The sequence below is a fragment of the Aulonocara sp. 'chitande type north' Nkhata Bay genome, linkage group LG13 (assembly GCF_057382095.1).
Source record: "Aulonocara sp. 'chitande type north' Nkhata Bay isolate Kocher_YH1m ecotype deep benthic linkage group LG13, A_spYH_male_GT1.1, whole genome shotgun sequence".
Classification (NCBI taxonomy): Eukaryota; Metazoa; Chordata; class Actinopteri; order Cichliformes; family Cichlidae; genus Aulonocara; species Aulonocara sp. 'chitande type north' Nkhata Bay.
The window spans coordinates 31,569,267-31,592,435 of NC_141356.1; the positions used below are offsets into that span (position 1 = coordinate 31,569,267).

At 41.1% G+C, this 23,169-nt stretch overlaps 2 protein-coding genes across 7 annotated transcripts; one reads left to right on the forward strand and one right to left on the reverse strand.

The window, feature by feature from the left end:
• The first annotated feature begins 4,706 nt into the window (after positions 1 to 4,706).
• Positions 4,707 to 7,243, forward strand: LOC147316416 (cofilin-2-like). The gene is made up of 4 exons (XM_086259920.1): positions 4,707 to 4,862; positions 5,711 to 6,006; positions 6,276 to 6,352; positions 6,504 to 7,243. The coding sequence occupies exons 1-4, from the start codon at positions 4,860 to 4,862 to the stop codon at positions 6,611 to 6,613; spliced, it is 486 nt and encodes a 161-aa protein (XP_086116046.1). The 5' UTR covers positions 4,707 to 4,859; the 3' UTR covers positions 6,614 to 7,243.
• Positions 6,476 to 21,610, reverse strand: rrbp1a (ribosome binding protein 1a). 6 transcript variants are annotated; one of them, XM_086259919.1, is made up of 28 exons: positions 21,400 to 21,609; positions 19,025 to 19,676; positions 18,533 to 18,910; positions 17,097 to 17,251; positions 16,850 to 16,972; positions 16,167 to 16,319; positions 15,828 to 15,946; positions 15,468 to 15,621; positions 14,436 to 14,574; positions 14,116 to 14,297; positions 13,963 to 13,997; positions 13,799 to 13,874; positions 13,641 to 13,678; positions 13,467 to 13,548; positions 13,340 to 13,380; positions 13,119 to 13,197; positions 12,940 to 13,029; positions 12,756 to 12,833; positions 12,584 to 12,673; positions 12,408 to 12,500; positions 12,250 to 12,300; positions 12,087 to 12,167; positions 11,612 to 11,695; positions 11,301 to 11,378; positions 10,568 to 10,651; positions 10,369 to 10,467; positions 9,370 to 9,513; positions 6,476 to 9,282 (listed from the first exon to the last, which is right to left on the reverse strand). In XM_086259919.1, exons 2-28 carry the CDS (start codon positions 19,656 to 19,658, stop codon positions 9,244 to 9,246), a joined length of 3,399 nt encoding a protein of 1,132 aa, XP_086116045.1. In that variant the 5' UTR covers positions 19,659 to 19,676; positions 21,400 to 21,609; the 3' UTR covers positions 6,476 to 9,243. The 6 variants fall into 6 exon arrangements, with proteins under 6 accessions (XP_086116045.1, XP_086116044.1, XP_086116042.1 ...); XM_086259918.1 differs by having other exon boundaries at positions 18,533 to 18,937; XM_086259916.1 differs by having other exon boundaries at positions 18,533 to 18,937; positions 18,998 to 19,676.
• Positions 21,611 to 23,169: the final 1,559 nt, after the last annotated feature.

The window sequence follows — 23,169 nt, forward strand, 5'->3', positions numbered from 1 at the left end:
GTGACAGGTGAACTGCACATATGACACTCTCTCACAACAAGAGAGATGCAGAACAAAGTGGCTGCACGAGCTCCTCTGAGATGCGAAATGCTGTCGAGAAGTGCAAGATTTCACCCTTTTTGTTTCTCTACCGTTGCCCTAACATTTAAGAGGCTTTCAGAGATTGGAAAGGTCTGAAAGAGTAAAGACTGAAGCAGTCAGGTATGTTTTGCCTTTGTTTTTTTCCTCAGGTTTCACAATCAAAAAACCTCTGAATTACATAATTGTGGCCACTACACTGAAGCAAATCCCACCATTGACTTTGACAACTTCCTGTGCTGCCTGGTTCGCTTGGAGTCTCTCTTCAGGGAGTTTCTGTCCTCATGATCATATTTTTGTCTCACTGACATGAGACAAAATATTTCAATGTTCACTTAACTTCAACAGACTCCTTTAAAACTTTGGACAAGGATGGGACAGGTCAAATAGAGGTGAATTTTTCAGAAGTAAGAACTCATCTGCTACAGATTTAATCATGAGTCTCTACACTGCAAAATAAAATACCAACCATCGTTGTAATTTGATGCCATATAAATAAAACTGAATTAAACTCAACTGAACTGAAGTGAATGGATGGATAGTAACTTGTGCCTGTTTTTGTTTTTTAATCCACAGTGCATAAATGTTGTAGAGGACCTCAGCTGAAGAATTCAAGCTTGTGCTAAAAAGTCATATATATATATCTACACATTTGTTTGTTTGTGTTTCATGCAACTCAATTAGTTGATGGAAACTTTGTGTGAGAATCTGAAGATTTTAAATCTGCAAACATAGCACAGTGCATTTGCTCAAAGAATCTTTATTCAGGTAAAAACAACAACAACAGTCAGTTGTTTCTTTTTCCACTTTTTGTCCTTTAAAAACTAGCATGAAATAAATGTGATGTTTCGAGGAATATGCTTGAAATAACTTTGCAATTTCACACTTTTGCTTTTTGTTGATCAGAATTAGGCAAATTCATTTTTGATGTAAATCATTCTTTCACTGTTACTTTTGCCTGGAAATTATGTCTCAGGTCTATATGACATTCTTTCCGTTTACTTTGACAGTTTGGTTTTGATGCCAATTCCTTTTCAGCATTCACAAAGTCGTTACGCAAAGTAAAACCATTCTCATCTGCAAAAAAAAGAAATTGGATTCACCTTGGAAAAGTGCTGACCACACCCGACAGCAACAGTACAGCACACTTGAATAGACTAGAAACTTAAACCAAGGTCAGAAGAACAATGGTTTTTGACCATGCAAGTGTGGAATTACTGTTTAGAGATCAAACCAAATCCACCCAGATGAAAACAAACTCTCCTGAAAAACAAATGTAAAAATTTGGAAATGTAATTCTAAACCGCACCGTGCAGTGGGCCTGCATACATGCATCAAATAAGGCCCAGACAACTGCGACTGCAGCTTTAGAGCTGTATAGTCACTGTATATATCATATGTTCTTCAATATGTTGTAAATAATAACACTTATAGATTTTCATATAAAGTGAACCTGTTACACTTTTGCTTACTTTCAGCACCGTTACAACCATGGGTGCTAGAATTAAACTTGAGCAAAATCACAAATTACGAGGTCAGTGCACACAAAATAAATCTCTGGGTTACAAGTATGGTTTGGAGACCGTGGCAGTGACAAAAAGACCAGAGGCCTAGCCAGAGGTGGCAGAGCTAGCGATCAGGATGGACAAGACTGGAACTGAGTATATCTCAAGGACAGCTTCAGTTGAGCGGTTTGGAGAGAAAGGCTGAGATGTTTTGGACATGTGCCGTGGAGAGTATAGCGTGTGTAGCCTGGGAAACTAGTTGCCACACAGGACACAATAGCAGGAGTTCTTGAAGTGATTTAATGGCATACAGATAAGATACGAAAACAAAAAACACAAAACATCCAATGAAAAAATATGCCTGTGGCTACACACATAATCAAACTAATGCCAAACCAAAACCACGCGATCACGCGACACACTGGAGATTGCAGACTATGTCTTTCTACACATGTAAGGACATGGCGGTCTCTAGCACCTGCAGGTGCCGATCACTAATAACAACTACAAACATATAAACCATCTCATTAAAATGTTGCTTTATAACTTTTTTTATTGACACAACAAAGTCTCAACACATTCCAAGCACATTTACTAGGAACTCTGTCCGTGTCGTTGGGAGAGAAAGCCGACATCTCGCAGATTCTGATGCATTGGGTCCGCGCTTTGTGTTCACGTCTTTGTGTGGAATCAGTTTACCTGCTCTGATTTGCTGTTTTAGCTGTTTGGTGGTTGTAAAATCGATTTGAATTGGAAAATCGATTATTGAAACCCAACCCTCGTAGAAACTACTGTTCTTGGCAATTCTGCCACCTCATGGCGGAGGTTTGTAACATCAAGTAAATGTACCTAACAAACCCCAAATTAAAACCATTTTTAAAAACCAAAAACAGATTCAAAAGAACATGATGAGAGAAAATGTTTACGGGCACTCTAACATCCCAAGAGAAAACCTATATATCTCAATTATTAAATTACATTTTAACCACTCGACTACATTTGGACCGTGGAGGTTGAGGATGGAGCTGCCAGGCCGAAGGAACAAGATGAAGAACACAGAGAAGATTCATAGATATAGTGAAGGAGGACATGCAGAAGGTTGGTGTGATAAAATGTAATGCTAAGGATAGAGTGAAAAACAGGCAGATGATCGAGTGTGGTGACCCCTAAAGGGAACGGCCGAAAGAAGAAGAGGATACTGACAAATGCCATACATACAACAGAAAAGCCCAGCAGTGTCAACCATGTTAGTACCCATGATTTACCAGCAGATGTCACAGTTCTCACAGATTTGGTTACCGGCTGTTCTGACGTGGGTTGTGGCAAAACTCCAAATATGCTTGCAGCAGCATGAAATATTCAACTCACAGAGAGCTATGCAGCAGCCATTTCCTGCCCTGTGTGGTTCAGGGTTGTATTTCCTCTTTTAAAACTTTGAGAGTGGCTGCTGCTGGCTGCCTTCAGCTCTGGCAGACAGGCCTTGCAAAAAAATTAAAACCAAAAGAAAAATCTCAGGAACACTGATGAAAGAGTTTTCTGTGCTCAGTTCGATCACACCTTTTGCTAAACAGCTTCCCAACTGTGGGATAAATATAAGTCTTGTTCGAGACACAAATTCTGATGTTAGGCGTTGTACTTATTGCACACCCTGGCTTTTTGGAACAGACGTTAGTCCGGATGTGGGGCGGGACTCTTGACTCTGTAAACCACGAATCCACAGAGAGGAAGAGAGGCCACTGTGCTGCTGAAGCAGAATATCTGCATTTAAAAATAGTGTCTGAGGTGCCATTAAAAGGACAGGCCTGACAAAAGCACCGTGCCCTTTATCTAAAAAGGATTAGAAAAGAAAAGAATGAAAAAGTTATCTACTGATACGATAAGATGCTGACAGAGAAAGTATGATTTACTACATGAGTTACTGAATGTATTGATTGGAGACTCAGTTTTCTTCTGGCACGGGTATGATTTTAAAGTACACAAAAACAAAAACTTTCAGTAAAGTTATTCTGACAGGACTGGAAGCCTTTTCAAATTTGCATGAATCTCATTTGGATTTTGTCCTGTTATTTGTGATTAAACACTACTGGGATGAATTTATTCATTGTAATCTAAATTAATCTTAAATACCTCGCTCTGGAGAGGAGCTTGTGTACTTGAACTTCCCCCTGGAATCAATTGTCCTATCTAGATCAAGAATACTACTTATCCTAATCTAAAAAAAAAAAAGTATAAAAAATAAAAAATAAATGTGAACATTACATTTGTCTCTGAATTGCAGTGGGCATGTAAGGCAGTAGGGCAAAGAAAAGTAGAGAGATACTCAGTGAAGTACACCCTGTAGCCTGGACCTGTCGTTTTAGCACATTACTTGCTCAAAGAGTCATGGCGCAGGCCTCGTAGGGGCCAGTCAGGCCCCTCCTTCCTTTTACACTTGTATGTCATGTGCATATGATTACACTTCTTTTACATGTAGGTCAATGCGACAGAGAGAAACACAGGGCTTGTGGTGCTATGACTTTAAGAGCAGCGGTGCAACTTTTCTGAGCTATAAAAACAAAACTGAGTCATCACCGAGTCACACACACAAAAAAAACCTTTAAGAAACGAAGCCGGCAACTCAACATTTACACTAACATGCTCTTCTAAACCGGCCCTCACGAGTTGCAAATATGCATGCAGATATAAGTGTGGTTTTGGCCTGAAACAGTCATTTGTGTATCTCACAGCTCACTGTGCAGAAACAGTCTGGTTTCCACAGGTAGCTAAATAAGTTCTTTTGACACATCTCTTTGCTCATCCTACCTATTACCATATAAGGCCATAGAAATCCATCTGAGCTGCAGATGGCTTAAAAAGTGTAGACGCGGTTGTTCTCCATATATGGACGTCATGTGCCGCTCCCGTCTATAACACCTGGGAGCCTCACCTGAGAAAGATAAAAGATATCAAGCTTAACAAGACTAAAGCGCATAGAAGTAAAAGTAACAAAGAAAACAAAAAACACTCACGTTGTGTGAGGCACTTAAGCACACGCACACCTTTTTTGTGATTTAAGCTTCAAATTATAATTGTGATTAAATGCAAATGCTGAGGTTGCAGATGAAACTGTGTCACACCTGGGAACGGAGGGCTGGGCCGCCTTCTGGAGGTGTGCTCAATTCAACAGGGCTCCTCCTCTATGAGTCAACCTGCTCTCCTTCCTTATGACCCCTCAGCTTTTTAACTGCTGCTGCCATTTTTCTCTGCTGCCTGTTTCCGTCACACATCAGAAGCAAAATGGTGAGTACCTCTCACAAAGAATTATGCTAGGATTTTTTTTTTTTGCTTGAGCTGCCACTCTTGTGTGATTTGTGCGCTCTGCTAAACAATGCAGCCTTAGAAGTGATGACAGCTTTAAGCCTCCTTTTAAAACCAAATTTGGAGGGAAAAAGGAGGGAAAAAAGTGAAAACTGTGTGAAATTGGTTGTCGGTAGAGCAACGGTGTAAGGCTTACATGTGATTACTGTGGAGTGGAAGGAAATAAGAAGATGGCTTGCTCTTGGTGCAGAAGGTTTGTTCATTCATGGTGTGGCTTTGCCTCCAAAATGGAGGAAGCTCCGTTCGTGCCTCAAACTTGTTGAGAGAGAATCCCTTGGGGCGGTGTTTCTTGTGCTAACTTGTTCCACAATGACTGGAATGTGACAGATTCAAGGCCTTAAACTGGGGAAAGAATAGCAACACCCTTTGGCACATTGCTGCTTAAAGAAAGTTGGTTAAATGTTTGCACATTTTAATTGCCTGAACAGCACGTCTCGCCAAAGCTGAACTCTTTTTGAAGAGCTTCCTGTTTCTTCTTTCATTTCTGCTTTTTCTCTCGGAACAAACTGTTGAAGTTGAGAATATCTGCAGATGTACGACCCAAAGCCCAATTTATTTTAAAGTGCTCATTTTGCATCTTGGTATTTAATACAATTACTCCCAATGCTTAACTTTATAAATCCCATTGTTTAAATGAGAGGCGTGTCACAAATCTACATGTCTGTAGTAGGAGCGTGTGTGTGTGTGTGTGTGTGTGTGTGTGTGTGTGTGTGTGTGTGTGTGTGTGGGAGGTGTTTTTTCCTTTTTATAATATCTTGTCTTTTTACCAGGCATCTGGAGTTAAAGTCACTGACGCCGTTAAGGACCTCATCAATGAAATGAAAGTAGTGAAAAATGATGCTGACCAGAATGAACGCGTAAGATTGGTGATATTCAAAATCGATGACAGCGAGGGCGCCATCGTCGTCGATAAAATCTACCGTCAGAAAGACCTGGCAGACAAGGACGATGTCTTCAAGTTCTTCATCAGCCTCCTGGATTCTAAAGTCTGTCGCTACTTGATGTATGACTGCCACTTTGAAACAAAGGAATCAAGTAGAAAAGAAGAACTGGTCGCTGTGATGTGGTAAGTCCTCAAATTTCTGCTGAGTGTTCCCTCCACTTTTACATGTTATTTTTCTTTTTGTTTTTTTTTTTTTTGTTTTTTTTGTTTTTTTTGTTTTTTTTTTTTTGCCTGCACCCAACTGATCTGCAGGAAGTAATAAAAGAACTAAGCATGATGTCTGGATTCTGATGCTTTTGAGAGTCTGTCGTTCCAAGGAGACGTTTGCACGAATAGGAAAAATGTTTAAGCAGTCTGTTTTGGACACACGGATAACGGCTTCTCTTCATTAGGGCTCCTGATACGGCACCAATCAAAGAAAAAATGAAATACGCTAGCTCCAAAGATTCCCTGAAGAAGATCCAAACAGGTTTGTGTTGGTTTTTTGTGTTTTGTTTTAATTTTTTAGAAAATGTTTTAACATGCCACGTTCTTATTTACGTGTATTTACTTTGAAATTCTATGATATTGTTAACACAAGCTGGTCTTTCCCTTTTTGTTTTATTTATCTTTTCTAACAGGAGTCAAACACATGCTGGAGATGAATGACCTTTCAGATTATGGAACCAGGGAAAGTTTTGCAGAAAGAATGGGAAAAGGTGTAGTCAAGCTTGAGGGCCACGCTGTGTGAGATCACTGAATTAAGCAATAAGGAATAAATAAATGAATGAAAAATATATATTTTTTGCTTTGTTTCCTTGTTTCAAAATGAGGTCAATTAAACAGATTTGAAATGGTACGTCAAAGGTGATTTTTGGGGGTGGGGTTGGGAGATGGTTGACAAAGCTTAAAGTAGGGGGGAGGCTTGGGCTCTGAATGGGATTTTAATAGTGTTGACACAGGGACACAAAACGATCTGGGCACACAGTCGGACTGTGAAATCAACCTTGTTCAGATGGTATTTTACTCATTTTTGGTTTTGTAGGGGGGATTTTTTTTTTTTTTTTTGACTCTTGGTACCTTGAAATTTCTCCTTTTTCCCCCTGTGTAAATACAAACTTCATGAATCCCTGCATTTGTCAGTATATGCCACTTGTCTTCCTCTTTTAATATTTCTCCACAACAAGAAAGCAAACGTGTGCTGTAAAACAACATTAACAACCTACTGTAGTGCCAAAATGGCTGGGATTTAAGTTTGACAGAAATATTCCTAGGGGTGTTTCTTTGACGGACACCTAGAGTTATAGTACAGGGAAAAACAAATCACTGGAATTGCTGCACTGTTGATGTGTTGTCAAATAAACTCAATGCAATGTTTGTGTGATCTTCTTTGCCTCTTGTTTTGATTTACCGGTGCAATTATGATTTGGTATCAACTATCACATTTCAGTGTTCAGGATATGACTTATAAATATTACAGGTAGAAAAGTGGGTGCTTTTAAGAGGTGGGAGTAACTTAATGTATAATCAAGAGAGCTGGAGCCTGGATGTATAGCAAACCGAGCGATATTATTTGCTGATTACTAGTTGTAGCATCACATCCCTAAGAACTGCTCCTTGCATATTATGTCACGTCCTCGTAATTCAAAAATGAGTCGTCTTCGACTTTAAATTGTCGAGATTTCCCACAGGAACAACATGTGAATGTTTCTGAACGTCATGAGACTTTCGGGGATCTCGATTACAAAATATAATCCAGTTCCGGCACTTGATTTGTGAAAACAGGAAGCAGTTTTTAAAGCCGTGTGGGAGCACCGCCTGCCCCCCTCCCTGTCTACTTACCAAAAAATGCATGCACCACAGTGGACCTGAAACACAGGCAGGTGGCTCTTCGAGTATTGGGGCTAAAAGAAACCATCGCACTAGAATTTGGCGGGGTTTGATACGACACTGGATGAACAAGAGGGGCGCTCTGGTCGGTTCGTGATTGGCTGTTTTGCTTTCAGGGAACTAATGACGCACGGCGATTTAGAAAAAGTCGCGCGGCAGCGACGCCTTTTTTTCTTTTCCTCTAAGTGATTTACGGCAGTTGAGTAGTTTAACAGTCCTCGGAACTTTGACATCTCTTATTGAAAGCGCAATTAGTGAGGCTTTGACTACATTTAGATTTATATTTTTCTTTTTTATTTATAAAGAAGTCGCACTTTGAGCTTTCTCACTTTACTTGAACTAAAAATGAAATTAGTCTCTTTTTCAGAGACTCTACTCTCCGTAAAGTCCTTGAAGTGGTCATAAAGGAAACAGTCAAACACTCTTGGGGGAATTCTAACAGTTTTATTGAAATTAAAGCTTTAAGAAAATACAGTGGCACCTTTTTTCCCCCCCTAAAGGTGTCTTTAGTCTGAGCACTATGGCTGGATTTCACATCTGCATTCAGTTGTATGACAAATGTACACGGAGCATGTTGCTGTCTAACAGGACTTCCTGGTAGATAGCAGTAGTCTTTCTCCACATAGCAATGGTTTGGCAAACAGCTTTTAAGCCTGACACAATGATTTAGAGTGTAGTGGTCCTAAGCCAAATGTCAAAACTTATCACATTCTTCTTTCTTACCAATCTTTCCTTAAAGATAATTAGAGGAAAAACAAAGAATTGGAGTTTTCCTCTATAAAACCATAAGGTCCTTTACAGTAGTGCAATGCCAGGGACTACTGTTGTGAGAATCGGTGCAACATAAATAAAAACTCTATTGAATGCCTTAAGGTAAATGTACTGTGCAGGACACATGACTGAAGATGTGTGGTTTTTAATCACACCGGAACTAAAAATGTGCCATTATGCTTCGCTTCCTGCCAACATTGACTGCATTGCAGCAACAACACACACGCACTGAACACCATTACAGAGTGCCAACACTGTAGTTTATTCATTCATACAAATTCAGATTCAATGTGTGTTAATGGCAACCAGCTACAGAGGAAAAGCAGGCCCTGCACTGATGAACCACATTATGTTCCCATCATTCAACCACATAGAAAAGACATACAAAGTAATTGCACAGGTTGATGCACGTTTGACGTACATTCGGTTTCCCTTTTAACACTGAACTATGGGGGAATGTCAGAAATAGAAGGCAGGGGGATAAATAACTTCTGACATAGCCAGAGTTGTTGAGGGAATGTGGGTTTTAATAAAGATTGCAGCAGGATTATCTCCTCTAATCTTAGTTTGAAATGTTTTTAAAAATATCAAATACTTGATTCCTACAGCTGCAATAAATGCAATCAACTACAGTACAAGAAAAGAAATTTTTGGAATGCATAACTATGGTAATTATAAGGCATATTTGGCAGTTTTGTAGTGTCTGCAGTGAACTTCCTCTCACACAGACGTTCCTTCCTTCAGTTCCACGTATTCTCCCTTGAAAAGAAATATGAGAAATGGTAGCATGAAGATATGTAAGAACAAAAGGTTATGAGCGTACACACTGGGAGTGCATTTACTCACCTTGTTCTCCAGGTGCTCCTGTAGTGTTCTCACCGTCTCCCGCTCTTTGGTCAGCTGCTCCCGAGTAGCTTTAAGAAGCTGCTGGAGCTTAGTGGCTGCCTGGCCCAGGTCTTTGGACAGTTTCTTCTCCTTCGCCAAGCGCTCCTGTTCAAACAACCAGGAGCAAACATGACACCAATGAACTAAGGTAAAAAAAAAACACTTTGAAAGAGCTTTACATGTTTTTATAAACAGATGTATTCTTTTTTTATTATATATTATACATATTTGCACATCTTGTTCTTGCTTATTCATTCCATGTTCTATATCAAGTCAAGTGACTTGACTCATGACCTCTTTATACTCTTTTGCTGCACTATTCTGAGCCAGGTGATGTATTTTCATTCTGCACTGTTTGGTGTGTAGACTGCATGACAATCAAGTTTCTTTTGTTAGAAGCAGGGCCACTGTCATCCTGACATACTTTGCAGGGTTAAAGATTTATAATAGACCAGCACTCATCCATCCTATACTGTAACCCTGCCACACACTCACCTATGAAATACTACAACCCTATTCATGTAATATGCTCACACTATGCTCGCTATATCTGTATGTTTATGCACAGTTTCAACCATATCAGTAGTTTTTATTATTATAATAATAATAATAATAATAATAATAATAGATTGCATTTATATAGCGCTTTTGAGACCCTCAAAGCACTTTACGATTCCACTATTCATTCACTCTCACATTCACACACTGGTGGAGGCAGCTACAGTTGTAGCCACAGCTGCCCTGGGGCAGACTGACAGAAGCGAGGCTGCTATATCGCGCCATCACCAATAGGCGGTAGACCAAGACAGACAGAGCTGGAGATCGAACCGGCAATCTTCCGGTTACAGGATGAGCTTCCCAATGCCTTGAACCACGGTCGCACTTTTTGTTTAATTTAAACAAAACAAACAAACAGTGGTTGCTATTTTCTAACAAAACGCTATTGTAGCCATTGCGCACCTTCAGCTGAGCTACGTCTTCAGTGTCGGATTGTGGCGACTCTGAGGAATCCTTTAAAAGATCCAGTTGAGCCTGAAGTTCTGCTACAGTTTTTTGGGCCTGAAAGTTGACAGCACACATCTCTGTTATCCACTGCGAACTTAAGAGAAACGTAAAGGTGTAAGAAGAACATAAATACTGCACAGACTGTAGCTGATACCTTCTCATACTCTTCTGAGAGCTGCTGCCTGTGGGTCGCCTCCCCGTGCAGCTTCTCTGCCGTCTGGCTCAACTCGTTCTGGACCTGGCGGCAGACAGAGGCACACTATAAATACACACATACACACACACACACACACTAATAAGCAGCACAGTGATGCGTAAACAAACATTCTTTTGTTAAATTGCCAGCACTGTGCACACACCAACATACATAAATCAAAAGCTGCTCAACCTGTGGACCGAGTTAGTACTTTCTCTCGCCGTTTCTAGGTGAAAGACTAAAATCAAACACGAGGTTTCTGGGCTTTTAAACATATAAACAAATATCAGGAAACAAAACAGAGGTGAGCATGCAAGTGGAGAATCAGCAGCAGTTAAGAGTTAGGCTCACTCTGTTAGTGCAAGCAGTGGTTAGCATAAACAGCTGCCCTGCTGGAGGAGTACTGGACGGACTGGAATTACAGCCCTACTATATCGGAGTCATCAGGACTTGTTTTTCATGGAAGATCCGTCATTTAGGAGAAGGAAATGACCAAATGTGTTTCTAATTCACATGACAACACACATCTGGATCCTTGCAAATTTAATTCGATGTCCTATTAAATGGCACCAAACCCAATTGTGAAGGAAATGTTAAAAAAAACAAAAAACAAAGGAGATTTATTTAAGCCGTTCATGTCACTGTCCAGTACTCTCTAACAGGAAGTGAAGGGTGACATTTGCACCCTGACCTGAGTGGGTTGAGCCTCAGCCGGGCCATTCTGTTCTTGCTGGGCCCGCAGCGTGATCTCGCTCAGCTGCTCTCTGACCTGAAAAAGGAAGCCGCCGCTCGTCACTGTTTACGTAACCTCCATCCATGAATCTCTCGCTTGGCACTCATAAGTCAGTGACAGCTTACTGAGCTGGTTCTGCATGTGAAGTCATGAGTCGCATGGATTCCTTAACGAAAATTCCCTCCTCTCAACTCAAGTACACTTTCATAAGAATGCTTTACATATTATTGGCTAGACGATGGGAAAGTGAGTCACGGCGGTGTAGTCACCTGTGCGAGCTCCTCCTTGTGTGCCTTGGCCTCCTTCCGGGCCAAATCCAGCTGGCTCTGACACTCCGACAGCTGCAGCTTCAGCTGAACGCAGAGCAGAGCACAGGCAGGAGCCAATGTTAGTGTTGTTGTTTTAAGTGGAACAAAATATGTAAATGAACACATCATTTTAAATATGAACAGATAACTCAGCAAATTTATTATTAGATATTCTCCAGCTTAACCCCTTAACTCTTGTGTATCATATTTGATAAAGGAAGCTTTTGTACGTTTTTGAGACTTCTACATCAGTGTGTTACATTTGCACTTTAATAAATGCATGGAAGTTGTTTTTTAACTAGTCAAGAAACCAGGTGTATAGCCTGAATGCAAGAATAAAGGTGAAACTATGCCAGTAATATACAAGTTTCTGTCATTTAATATAAATATAATACAATTCTAGTAAGCCTGCTAAAGATCTTAGCTGCTTGTGTACCTGCTCCATCTCCTCTGAGATTAGATGACTGTCTGTCTGCTTTTCCAGCTGGGCTTCCAGAAGCATCATCTGCTCCTTCAACTGTAGAGAAAAAAAAATGACAACTTAAAACATGCCAACTTACCCCCAGGAGGTGATTTAAATAGAGTGGAGAAATCCTCACCTGTTCTATACTTTGGTTTTCTGCTTCCAGCTTACTGACTTTCTGCAAAGCCTGGCAATGTAACAAGATACCGTAAATTAGTTTTGAAAACCCCTGAAAGTGACATTGTTTTTAAAGTCAAGATAAAGATAAAATTTTTAGTAGGTATTATTAGTCACCTCTTTCAGCTGTTCCTCTGAGTTAGCCATCTTGGATTTCCATACGAGCTCTTCCTCCTCCACACTCTTCTGAAGATGTTTCAGCATTCCTTCCTAAAGGAGAAAATGGAGAGATCTATAGATGGACCATATCAACTTTGTAATCCGTAATTCACCACTGGATTTTAGAAACGTACAGTTTCAGCCAGTACTGTCCTGTACTGTTCACATTCAGCCTGCAGGGAACCATGGCTTTCCTCCCCCTCCTTCAGTTTCTCAAGCAACTCCTATAACAAACCACAAACATTCACAACCTCTTCTGCCAGGTTACTTTAAACCAGTATGTGGAAACAGTGTAAAGTGGCTTACTGAATGTGCTGTGTTTGACTGAGACTCCTGGCTCAGAGCTCCCTGAGCGTTCTGTGTAAACACTTTTAACCAGTTTAACTAAGAGGAGAAAAAGTAGGCATAAATGAGTCACAGGCACATTATCACCTGTTTTGGAATAAAAAGCTCATTCAGCAACTCTCCCAGTGAAATCCCCCTTTCTTACCTGCTCTGTCTCTACAGGTATCTGTGGGAAAAGTGTCTGGAGAGCTTCTTTGGTTTCATTTTGAAAAGCTGCCAGTTCTGCCGCAGTGTTCTGTTTAAGCAGTGAACGACATTATCAGTAAGGTGACTGGCAGCAAACTGGTTTCCGCTGATAAGCCACCAGCAGGTGAAAAGACTTACCGCGTGAGTGGCAACCTTCTCTTTTGCTACCCTCAGTTCATCTTGTAATGACGTGACCAGAGCATCCTTTTCAGTCAAACTATTAAAGCAAACAAAAGACAAAACAGATGTAAATAACTGACCTAATTTTATGCGAGGCTGATCTTTACATGTGGCAGACTTATTAACCTGTGTGTACGATTTGCCTGTTAAGGCAGAACAGCAACATTTAAGTGCATTACCTGTTCTGTAGTAGTGCAAGCTCTGCAGAGCCATCTGACTGCTGAAACAGGAACAACATGCAAATCAATTTTTTTCTTTCTGGGCAGCTCTAAAAGCAGAATCATGCACATCGACAGGAACGCTTACTTGTGTGTTCTTCAGTGTCACCATTTCTTCTTTGAGGTTTTTGAGTTCATCCTGAAGTGCTGTGACCTGACTGGCATCTTCACTAAAAGGTTACACAATTTACACAGAGGTATAAATCATAACAAAACCAACCTGCACTTTCTATTAGCCCAAGATAATTATAAAGCACCTTACCTCTTATTTCTTTGCTCAAGCTCAGCAATAGTGTTCTCCTATTGAAAGGGAACATTATTTGCCATTAGCCCATTTTTTGCGATCTATATTTATCCTGAGAAACTGAGAAGTGATACTTTTTGGTAACAAATTAAATGTCAAATGCATGCAGTGCTTACAGCAGCTTCCTTCTTTATCTGCAGTTGCTTCAGTTCCTCGTGAAGCACATTTAACTGGCTCTCTCTCTCTTGCAAGCTGTACATAAGGGCGTGATATTTAGAAAGTGAATAAACCAGCATTGGATGTGATATTGATTTATGAGAGAGGAAGAGTAAACACCTACCTGATCTTTAGACGTTCCACATCTTCAGAGTTCACCTGGAAAATGTAAAAATAACAAACATCTTTAGGTGTGACTACATACTAGTCAGCAATTTTAGGTGTGGTTACGTATTAGTCATCTCTTTCATAGAGGTCAAACTTAAAATACTTTTACCTGTTTGTTATCCTCCTCCTTTTTATTCTGACTGGCCTCCAACAGGGAGTTGATTGACGCCACCTGCTGTTCAAACTGTCTTTTCTCTTTCTTTGTCTCCTCCAGCTGGACAGTGAAGGCATCCACCTGAGCAGAACGCTCCTTGAGCTCAGCCTCCAACTTCTTAACACGTACTTGAAACTCTGTAGAAATAAAAACTTGCAAGTTAATCTTTAGCTTTAAATACTTTGACTAAGACTTGTCTAAGATTAATTTTTCTATTTAAACTACTGACATAAAAAAATGCCAACACTTAAATATGATAGCCTTTGCTCACTGACCTGAGAGTGTGCCACTGTCCTGTTGGGCCTTGTCCAAAGTTGCCTGCAGGCTGCCATTTCTACTCTGTGTTGTTCTGAGTTCCTCACACACCTCCTCCAATTTCCTCTGCAATGCCTGCTCTTTCTCTGCGTGGCTGGTCTGAAGAAGAAATTAAGTTGTTACAAACAGCAGAGGGCAGCAAAGTATCACTAAAACTTTTCTTGTAACTGACAGCATTGAGTCATATGCATCCTTAAAAGTTCCACAAAAAGAAAGAGCCAACAGAAAATGTCACAAAAAGAAAAAATATTAACAGTTACATTAAACAGACATCTTATTTCTAAGCTAAGCAGTTCTTTCTACGAGCATCACAGGAGGAGATTTGATTTGGAAATGACAGAATTTCCTTTGTCTCCATGTTGTTGATAGTCACAGTCCAAAAAAATATAACTCTTTCATCATGTGAGCGTGATTTGTTGCATAATATGTACAAAGACTTTAGACTGCTGGGAGGGCAGTAAGTAAATGATTAAACAAAAGGCACACTTGACTTGTGAGAAGTGCTGACTCACTTGTTCCACATTACCAGTAATAGCTCAGAGCAGCAGCATTCCATGAGTGGGACTGTGTGGGCTGATAGTGCATAAAACAAGGAAATTAACAGACCAAAACACACTGTTGTACTTCCTGCCTGAAAACTGGAAATGGTGTCACGTTTTTATGGCCGATTACAACAGGCTGGAGAGGAGCGATGCTCGGACATGAACGCATTCCAGCTGGCACCTACAGCCCCCGTCATTGTTACAGCTGCATTCCATTCTCGGCCCTAGGCTCTATGATTACAAGGCAATTAGACGTCCCTTAACATTAGAGAGTCTAGAGATTGGTGGGGAAAGGCCTAGGCTTGCATTTTGTAGATGCTCAGACACCAACTCGCTGCAGAAACAAGATTATATAAAAAAAGCTAGAATAAATGTGGTCCCATAGCAAAACAGACAGGGAAAAAAAAAAATCAGGTCTTATGTAGTGATAATAAAGATAATGCAGCCAACCTGAAACTGTGAGAGCTCCTTCTCAGCAGCAGAGACCTTGGCCTCCAGCCCTTTCCTTATGTTCTCATCTGCAAGCACACTCTCCGTCTTCTCTCCGAGTTCCTTGGTTAACTTTGCACATTCCTGTCGCAGCTTGGCCAGCTCTGCATTTTGTCTGAGGGCAGAGGGGAGACAGACATCAGCTCAAGAGTAAAGACACATGCCTTTCAAGCCTGAGTCAACCTTCAGACCTGTTATAAAAAGAATCTGAATCAGTACACACTGTACTGAAGTTAAAACTTTATGTATTTATAAAGAGGTAAAAATCTCTTAATGCCCCATACTAGTCAGTTACCGTGTCAGCGTTTGGTAAAAACTCACTTGCTCTCGGCTTGACTCGTAGCCTGGTTGAGCGCATCACGCAGGATGGAGTTCTCCTGCTGTAGGCGAGCAAGTTGGGCATTGGGGCCTTTTTCCAGCTGGTCCTGAAGGCTTAGGATCTGCAGTCATTTTTAAGATTTTTTTTAATGTTGCTAAAGAAACCATTAAGCCTGGTGCTACTGCTCTTTCACAAGAGTAATGTTTAATGTGTTTCAAGAGTAAACTAAATCTTCCTTTCTAACAGGAGTCAGATTACTCAGAGAACCATAAAATAATACAACGCAAACACAAATATACCTGTTTGATTTTTAAATTCAATGTAATGTGTATTAAACTGACCTTTGCATTGAGTCTCTGCGTTTGGGCTACGTGGTCCTGGTAGCTGGCCTGCATGCGAGCCTGCAGAGCAACCATTTCTTGCTCTCTCTTACTCAGCTGAGAACTCAGCCTCGTCTCTACGCTGGCCACCTTGGCCTTCTCAGCAGACAACTCCTGATAAATGGACGGCACAATCAGAGAAAGGATTCACGTTCATTGTGTTACAACAAGTCACTTAAGAATGAAATCTCACCAACTGTCCATCAATCTCACGAGAGAGGAGAGGATTATAAATTTTGGAACATATTATTGGCTTTACCTCTCACTTAGCACCTACCAATCAGGTTTTTAAAAAATATATCATAATACGGTGTAAAACAGAGCAGTGGCTACCAAATCAAAGTGAAACTACTGCCCCTGCATCTTAAAGATTTTTTTCTCTATTGTAACCTGATAAAGTTAGCTTCCCAATAGTGCCACCCTCAGGACAAAAGAAGAATAGTGCAGCTGTCAGTGCACAGTCATGGCAACAGGATATTAATCCTTTTAATTTAGTTTCTTTATCTGCTGCCACAATGCCAAACCACACTTTCAGGCTTAGTTATAATAAGGATTTAAATGCAGCTATGATTCTCGTCCATATTATGAGTAATAATAGTCTCACTGGGCAGACCTGCTGTTTTTGAGACTCTTCTATGTCTGACCTTGGTGAGCTCTCGAAGACGATTCTTTACTGCAGAAGCATCCTCTTGCTCTGCTGCCAGCTGTTTCTCTCGCTCGTCCAGCTGCTTCTTCAGCATGGCCACTGGGTCTCCTTTCTGAGTGGCCTAAACACACAAACAAACACACAGAGAGATGCAAAAGAATGAATCTTTCTTCAACTCTCAAATGTATTCAGTGAACTATGTTCTTTTGTGAGGCTTTTCCTTCACTGACTCTGCTGTTCCATACCTTGTGCCAGGTGTCCTGGATGATGCCAACTTTCTCAGACAGAATCTCGATGAGCCTGTGTGCCTCTCCCTCACTGAACACCATGCTGCTGATGGTTGATACCAGGGCCTTATAAGGCAGGTACAGCGGAGCATCGGCAGAATCCACTGCTGCAACTGCAAAGGCAAACACAGAATAATGCAGAAGAATTAAATAAACTCAGAATTAATTAATATCTAAAATAAGGTGGTCTAGACAAAGGTGACTGAATTCTCTCACACCACCTTAGGAAAAGGACAATGCTACAACATGTCCTTTGGGTCTGGGGCCCTGGGCATTTTCAGATGGCAAAATAATGGGGCATTGTGGCACCAGGCGGAGACAAGCCTCAGGCAAGTGAGAAAGCCGACCCCACCTCTCTTCTCATTGTCAGCAGCACTGAGAGGCTTTGTAAGTTAACAAAACAGAGCAACAGTGTTTGGACAAGCTGGTGTGCTCTCTGCCCTCCAGAGCTGAGTGCCAGACGTTACCCACCACTGCCATTGGCACTATTTCCACAAGTCCACAGCTCAAGTTCATCAGTACTGACAAGTTATTCCTGACTTAGATTGTAAGTATGTGTATGCAAGCCAACTCTTAAACATTAAACTCTCACTACAACAACCAGTGTTATGGCTAATGTAGTTCCTGCCATTTCCATTGATTTAAATGAGAAGGTCTATTATAGAAACTGTAACAGTAACAGCAGATAGCTGCATAGCATAATAGCAGGCCTTTGCGTTGAGCAAACAATGTCTTGTTTACATTAAAGAATAGCTGCTTGTAGAGTTAATCAAAGAGCAAACAACCAGCTTCCCAGAAAAAAGTGTCGATATCTAAAACATATGAAGGGTTACCAAGGAAGTAAAGACAGTGAGTACTTCTCATTTTGGAACATGTACAACATTAGATCTTCTGTTTTACACTGATGTGAACTCATTCCTCCTCCACCACTGGAGATGGACCAGTCCCTTAAATGTGCCTCAAAAAGAGCAGGGAGGAGGCTTCGAGAGGAGCTTAGAGCAAGGAAACACGTGCATCCTAAAAAGTATTCTGTATGCACACACAGAAAATCACCAGCACTGGAACCAAGGATTCGCATTCATCTCTCCCTCACATCTCTTTGGAAGAGGTAAAAGATGCCAGAAAGACATATGTGAGGGAAATGAAGGGACATATTAGCATAATAAAAAGCAGCCAGTGCAGCACTGTGGTCATATCTGAAACTAAAGCTGCGGTTTCTGTAGAGCTATGTGCATTGTCATCTACCGTGTGTAGACTGCCTGTTTCGGAGCCATTCCTCTTTCTTTAATAACTTTAAAATTAAACTATATAAATATTAAAATAAGATTAATAATACTACATTTTGCAACATCTAGTACACAGTAATCAGAGATCTCTAAAATATAAATGCTTACCAGGCTCAGTCTTCTTCTTTGATGCCTTTTTCTTGGGTTCTTGTGCTTTTGCTGCAACAGAGGGAGCCTGCTGGGATCCCACCGGGGGCACAGCCATCACTGGGACATCTTTAGTGACAGCCTCCAGCACCGGAGCAGTTTTAGATGGAGCTGGTACAGACTTGGTTGGTGCTGGAGCAGATTTGGATGTGACAGGGGCAGGCTTAGCTGATGCAGGAGCAGCAGAAGTGGAAGATTTAGTTGAAGAGGACTTGGCTGTTGTAGAAGTTGGAGCAGGAGCAGACTTCGTTGAAGCAGGTGGAGGAGCGGACTTGGCTGAAGCAGGTGAAGGAGCGGCCTTGGCTGAAGCAGGTGAAGGAGCGGCCTTGGCTGAAGCAGGTGGAGGAGCGGCCTTGGCTGAAGCAGGTGGAGGAGCGGACTTGGCTGTTGTAGAAGTTGGAGCAGGAGCAGACTTCGTTGAAGCAGGTGGAGGAGCGGACTTGGCTGAAGCAGGTGGAGGAGCGGCCTTGGCTGAAGCAGGTGCAGAGGATGGAGCAGTTACCTTCGTTGGGGCAGAGACTGGAGCCTGGGTTACGGCAGAAGCTGCAGAGGACTTGATCGGTTCAGACACAACTACAGATGACTGGGTTGAAGCTGGCTCAACCTTTGCCACTTTCTGCTTCTGCTTCTTCTCTTTAGGTGAAGGTGCAGGTGAGGGCTCAGGAGCTGGGTTTGGTTCAGCAGCAGACTTGGGCTGCATCTCTGCTGCAACTTCAAAAGTGGAGACAGGCACAGAAACAGAAGGAGCTACAGTTGGCGCAGTTACACCCTCACTGACTATGTCAGCGTCAGTGTCGGCATCGCCTTCAGAAACGTCTTCAGCTTTCTCCTGCTCTGGGATCTTCCCATTGGGCTTTTCATCTTTCTTCTTTCCACGGTTCTTCTTCTCAGACACTTTGTCCTTTTTCTTTTTCTCAGTGCGAACAGACTGTGTCTTACCCAGTTCTCTGCGCTGTTTAGCCAGGGCCTCCTCATAAGAGGTCTCCTTCATGGAGAAGGTGGAGACGAGGGCAATCCCAACAGCAGAGATCACCATGAATCCACCAAAAACCATAATCCCAAGGGTCTGGGGGTCATAGATATCCATGGCTAAATTTTAGTAAACCTGGAAAATAAAAATAAAAGGGGGGGGGGGGGGGGGGGATTCACTTTGTCATTCATACTCAGACAAAATTGTAATATTACCAAAGAAAAAAATGTAAGTAACATTAGCTGCTTTAGCAAAGCAACTGATCAGACAGAATTACCATTAATGCTCTTAGGAGAAACAATCCTAGCTTTTACATCAAACGGCCTCAAGGTGTCACTGTCAAGTCCAATAACTTGTGGCCACAGAAAGCAGAACAATAAATCTTGAACTCTGAAACCAAATAGTTGCTTACTTTCGGGTTGAATGCGTTTTTCTCACATTTATTTGCATCTCATACAGTCAGTTTAACACTGAATGCAAGAGCGATAACCTCAGACAAAGTGTCATTTAAAGCCATTCACTTTTTTAACATTAGAATTATCATTTTGATTACTGCATTTTTATAACAGAACAGGTCCATACTTTTGGGCACGATATCTTCTGAAGCAAAATCAAAAACTTTTTTGAAACAGATGCTCAAAAAATTGATCGATCATATCAAAAATGGTTACAAACCAATGTAATACACACAGAAAATGCAGAGATTTCCATAAGCTGACTTGTGGTTAAAGTAAATGCCTTCAAGAGTATTCAGCTTTTTCTTCAAGGCTCTTAAAAGTTCTTCTCACAGACCAGAACATTTCACCTGCAGGGTGAAATGTTGGCTGACTGTTTTTTGCGGGTCACTAAAACACCTTGATTTATTCTAGAAGAATTATCATTTATATCTGGAACAGATATGTTATCTTAACAGAAAATGCATAAACACAAGAAGCCAACACATGTAGAGGTTTATTGTTTTAAAACAAAGCAACGTGACACGGAAAGGAAAAGTGCAGAATAAGAGTCCAGAGTCCCTGTTCATTGCAGGGTCTATAAGCTAGACTCAAAGGGGAAGGTACGGCCCTGCCTCCTATCTGTGATGTCACACACCAGCGCATCTTTACTCAGGCTGAACTGAAGAAGAGGACTAAAAGAAAGCCAACTCGACCCCAACTGTTATATAGAAGTGCACCTTTGTTACGAAAAACACATCCCTCAGACAGAGCCTAAGATATCTGACTTTAATTCATGGCTATAGTGGTTCTCATAGAGGGTGTACTGAAGATATTTAAACTGTCTTCAGATAAAAGGCGTGAAATTGAATAAGTCGTGAAGGTTTTAAAAAGATGTATATAATAACAGCTTACTTGTTCCCCATAATCTAATACACACACATCGACTTCAATAACTTCAAAGATAGTTTATTCAAGCTAATCCTAAAATTATCCCAAAACCACAAGTGAAAGGGATTATTCAAAGTTTACAAACCGTTATGAGCACCCTATTTCTCGTGCCGCGCATTAAAGCACAGTGATGTGCAAATGCTCCAAGTATTTCATTTATTTATTTATTTTAAATTTTATATGGTTTTAATCAATACTTACCAGCTAGCACTGCAGCTAACACTATGAATCAATGAAATTGGCTAACGTCCTGCACAATAAGCGTCGCTTACGCAACAAAAATGGACAACACAAGCTGTAATAAAAATGCAGACTAAACAGTTAGCGAGAAAAAGGTCTAAAATCATTTTAAATAACTTCCGTCTGGTCTGTTTCTATGGCAGTAGTTTTCTTAGGGGCTAACAGTTAACAGCTTTCCAAGCTAGCTAAAGATGGTTCAATGAATAAAAAAATTCCAAGAATCCCACGCTTACCCCGGCGCTGATAACGCTACGTCTGCTCGCTTCAAAGGGAATATACTGAGGTCGAGTTATAGATGAAGTGGCTTTTGAGCAAAGCTACCTATATTTCCAGCTATCTGGCTAACTTGTCTTTTTTTTCCAGTGCTCTCCTCCTGACTCCGCTGGAGAATCCTCGGTCTGCTGTGAAGTCGTGGCACTTTGAGCTGGCTAGACGCGCTGGCCCCATGCCCCAGATAGCTACCATAAATCCACAAGGTTTCTGATTGGCTGGAATGTTCTCAAGACGGAAATGAGGCTGCTGGGAGTTGTAGTTTACTGCGGTCATGGAAAAAGTTCGTACAGTGAGATGGTTTTTCAGTCAAACAAAAGCGATTTGTTTGAAACGGAGAGTAAGTAAGTAAGTTTCCTGTTACTATGTCTTTTAACTGCGCTCATTCTGGAGGAGGGTATGCTTTGTAAAGTTGAGAAGAAACACTTTTTTACACTTAAAAGCGCCTTTTTTCGTTTTTGAGGACTGCCCTGTTCTGGCAAAAGGAAGTATTCAAAATATCCACATATTTAAACAAAGTGCTCTTATTTGTAAGGCCACAGCAACTTTGAAAGGAGTAGGTCTATGGGAGGTATCTTTTCTTTAATGCAAAGTACAGTGTAACCTACTGACCTCTTCTTTTGTCAAAGTATTTTTGCTGTGAGCAGGACTTCTGCTTTTCACCACTTCCATTCATATTTTTCTACACTTTCACAATTTTGTGTCAAGAGAGTTTCAGATTTTTCCAATACACAGATACACAAGTGCACATCAGGGTCTTTTCACATCCCATAATAAGCCTTTCCGAAATCCTTGACACAACCACTTCTCAAAGTCCTTTAAAAAGCAGTTTGAGAAGTGGTGGCACTTGTTTGTTCAGGTAAGCTCGCAGATTGTCCTTGTCATTCTTCAGCAATTGTTTTGACTTTGAGATGACGGTGTGTTACTAATGCGAGCATAAAAGCAAACGATTCCCTGAGCAGGGCAGGGTGGACGAACCCAGAAAAGGTTTGGTCATAACACGCACCTTGCTTTGAGTCCTTTTGATGTTTTGTTAATGATGGAATTCCATTACTGAAGGACGAACATGCACTGTCCTCCAGACATTCCTTCACACTTTCACACCCAAGATGTGCCAGTCCCCTGTGCTTCTGTGTCAGGGGGCAGGCAAGGAGGCAATGTTAGATATTTATATTGCTGAGGGCCAAAATCGAAGTGCTGCTTTCTCTTCTTACTCTCAGAAGCTGAGAAGAATTTCAGAAATCTTTGCAGGACCAGGAAGAAGCATCCTAACCCGTTTCAATAAGGAAGCACAGATGATCCAGTTACGTCAATAAGCCCTGCAGGTGCAGTTAAAAAAAAAAACATTCAGAGAGTACATTCTCTTTATGGGGAGGTTTTCATGCGTCATGGTTCTGAGTCCTACTGTAAGGCTTATATCAGCATTTATGATGATTTTCTGGTGACCACTGCTGAGCTCTGAGCCATGAGGCAGGTGCTTTCACAGGCTCACTCAACCATGAACAAAACCAAAGTGAAAAAAGACTATATGACACAGCAGACAAACGTACACCTGAAGCAGTGTCCCTTTTTTCTCGCGCTCTATTGTGCTTTCTTAAAAAATCCTGGGCCTGATTATGTAATAGTGCTTTGCATGCCACTGAGGATTAAAAGTGGAATATAAAGATGGTACTGAATAAATTATTACTGGCAAATCACTAACAATCTATCCAGAAGTTCTAAGAATGCACAAA

Bases quoted from the DNA above. Each gene is read 5' to 3' on its own strand.
- rrbp1a (XM_086259914.1), bottom strand. From the start codon at position 19,658: ATGGATATCTATGACCCCCAGACCCTTGGGATTATGGTTTTTGGTGGA. The intron at 13,030-13,118 runs GTAAGTCTTTTC...CTGCTTAAACAG, and splicing joins AGAAGGTTGCCACTCACGCG to AACACTGCGGCAGAACTGGC. The intron at 9,283-9,369 runs GTGAGTAAATGC...TTTCTTTTCAAG, and splicing joins AGGAGCACCTGGAGAACAAG to GGAGAATACGTGGAACTGAA.
- LOC147316416 (XM_086259920.1), top strand. The intron at 6,007-6,275 runs GTAAGTCCTCAA...TCTCTTCATTAG, and splicing joins GAACTGGTCGCTGTGATGTG to GGCTCCTGATACGGCACCAA. The intron at 6,353-6,503 runs GTTTGTGTTGGT...CTTTTCTAACAG, and splicing joins CCTGAAGAAGATCCAAACAG to GAGTCAAACACATGCTGGAG.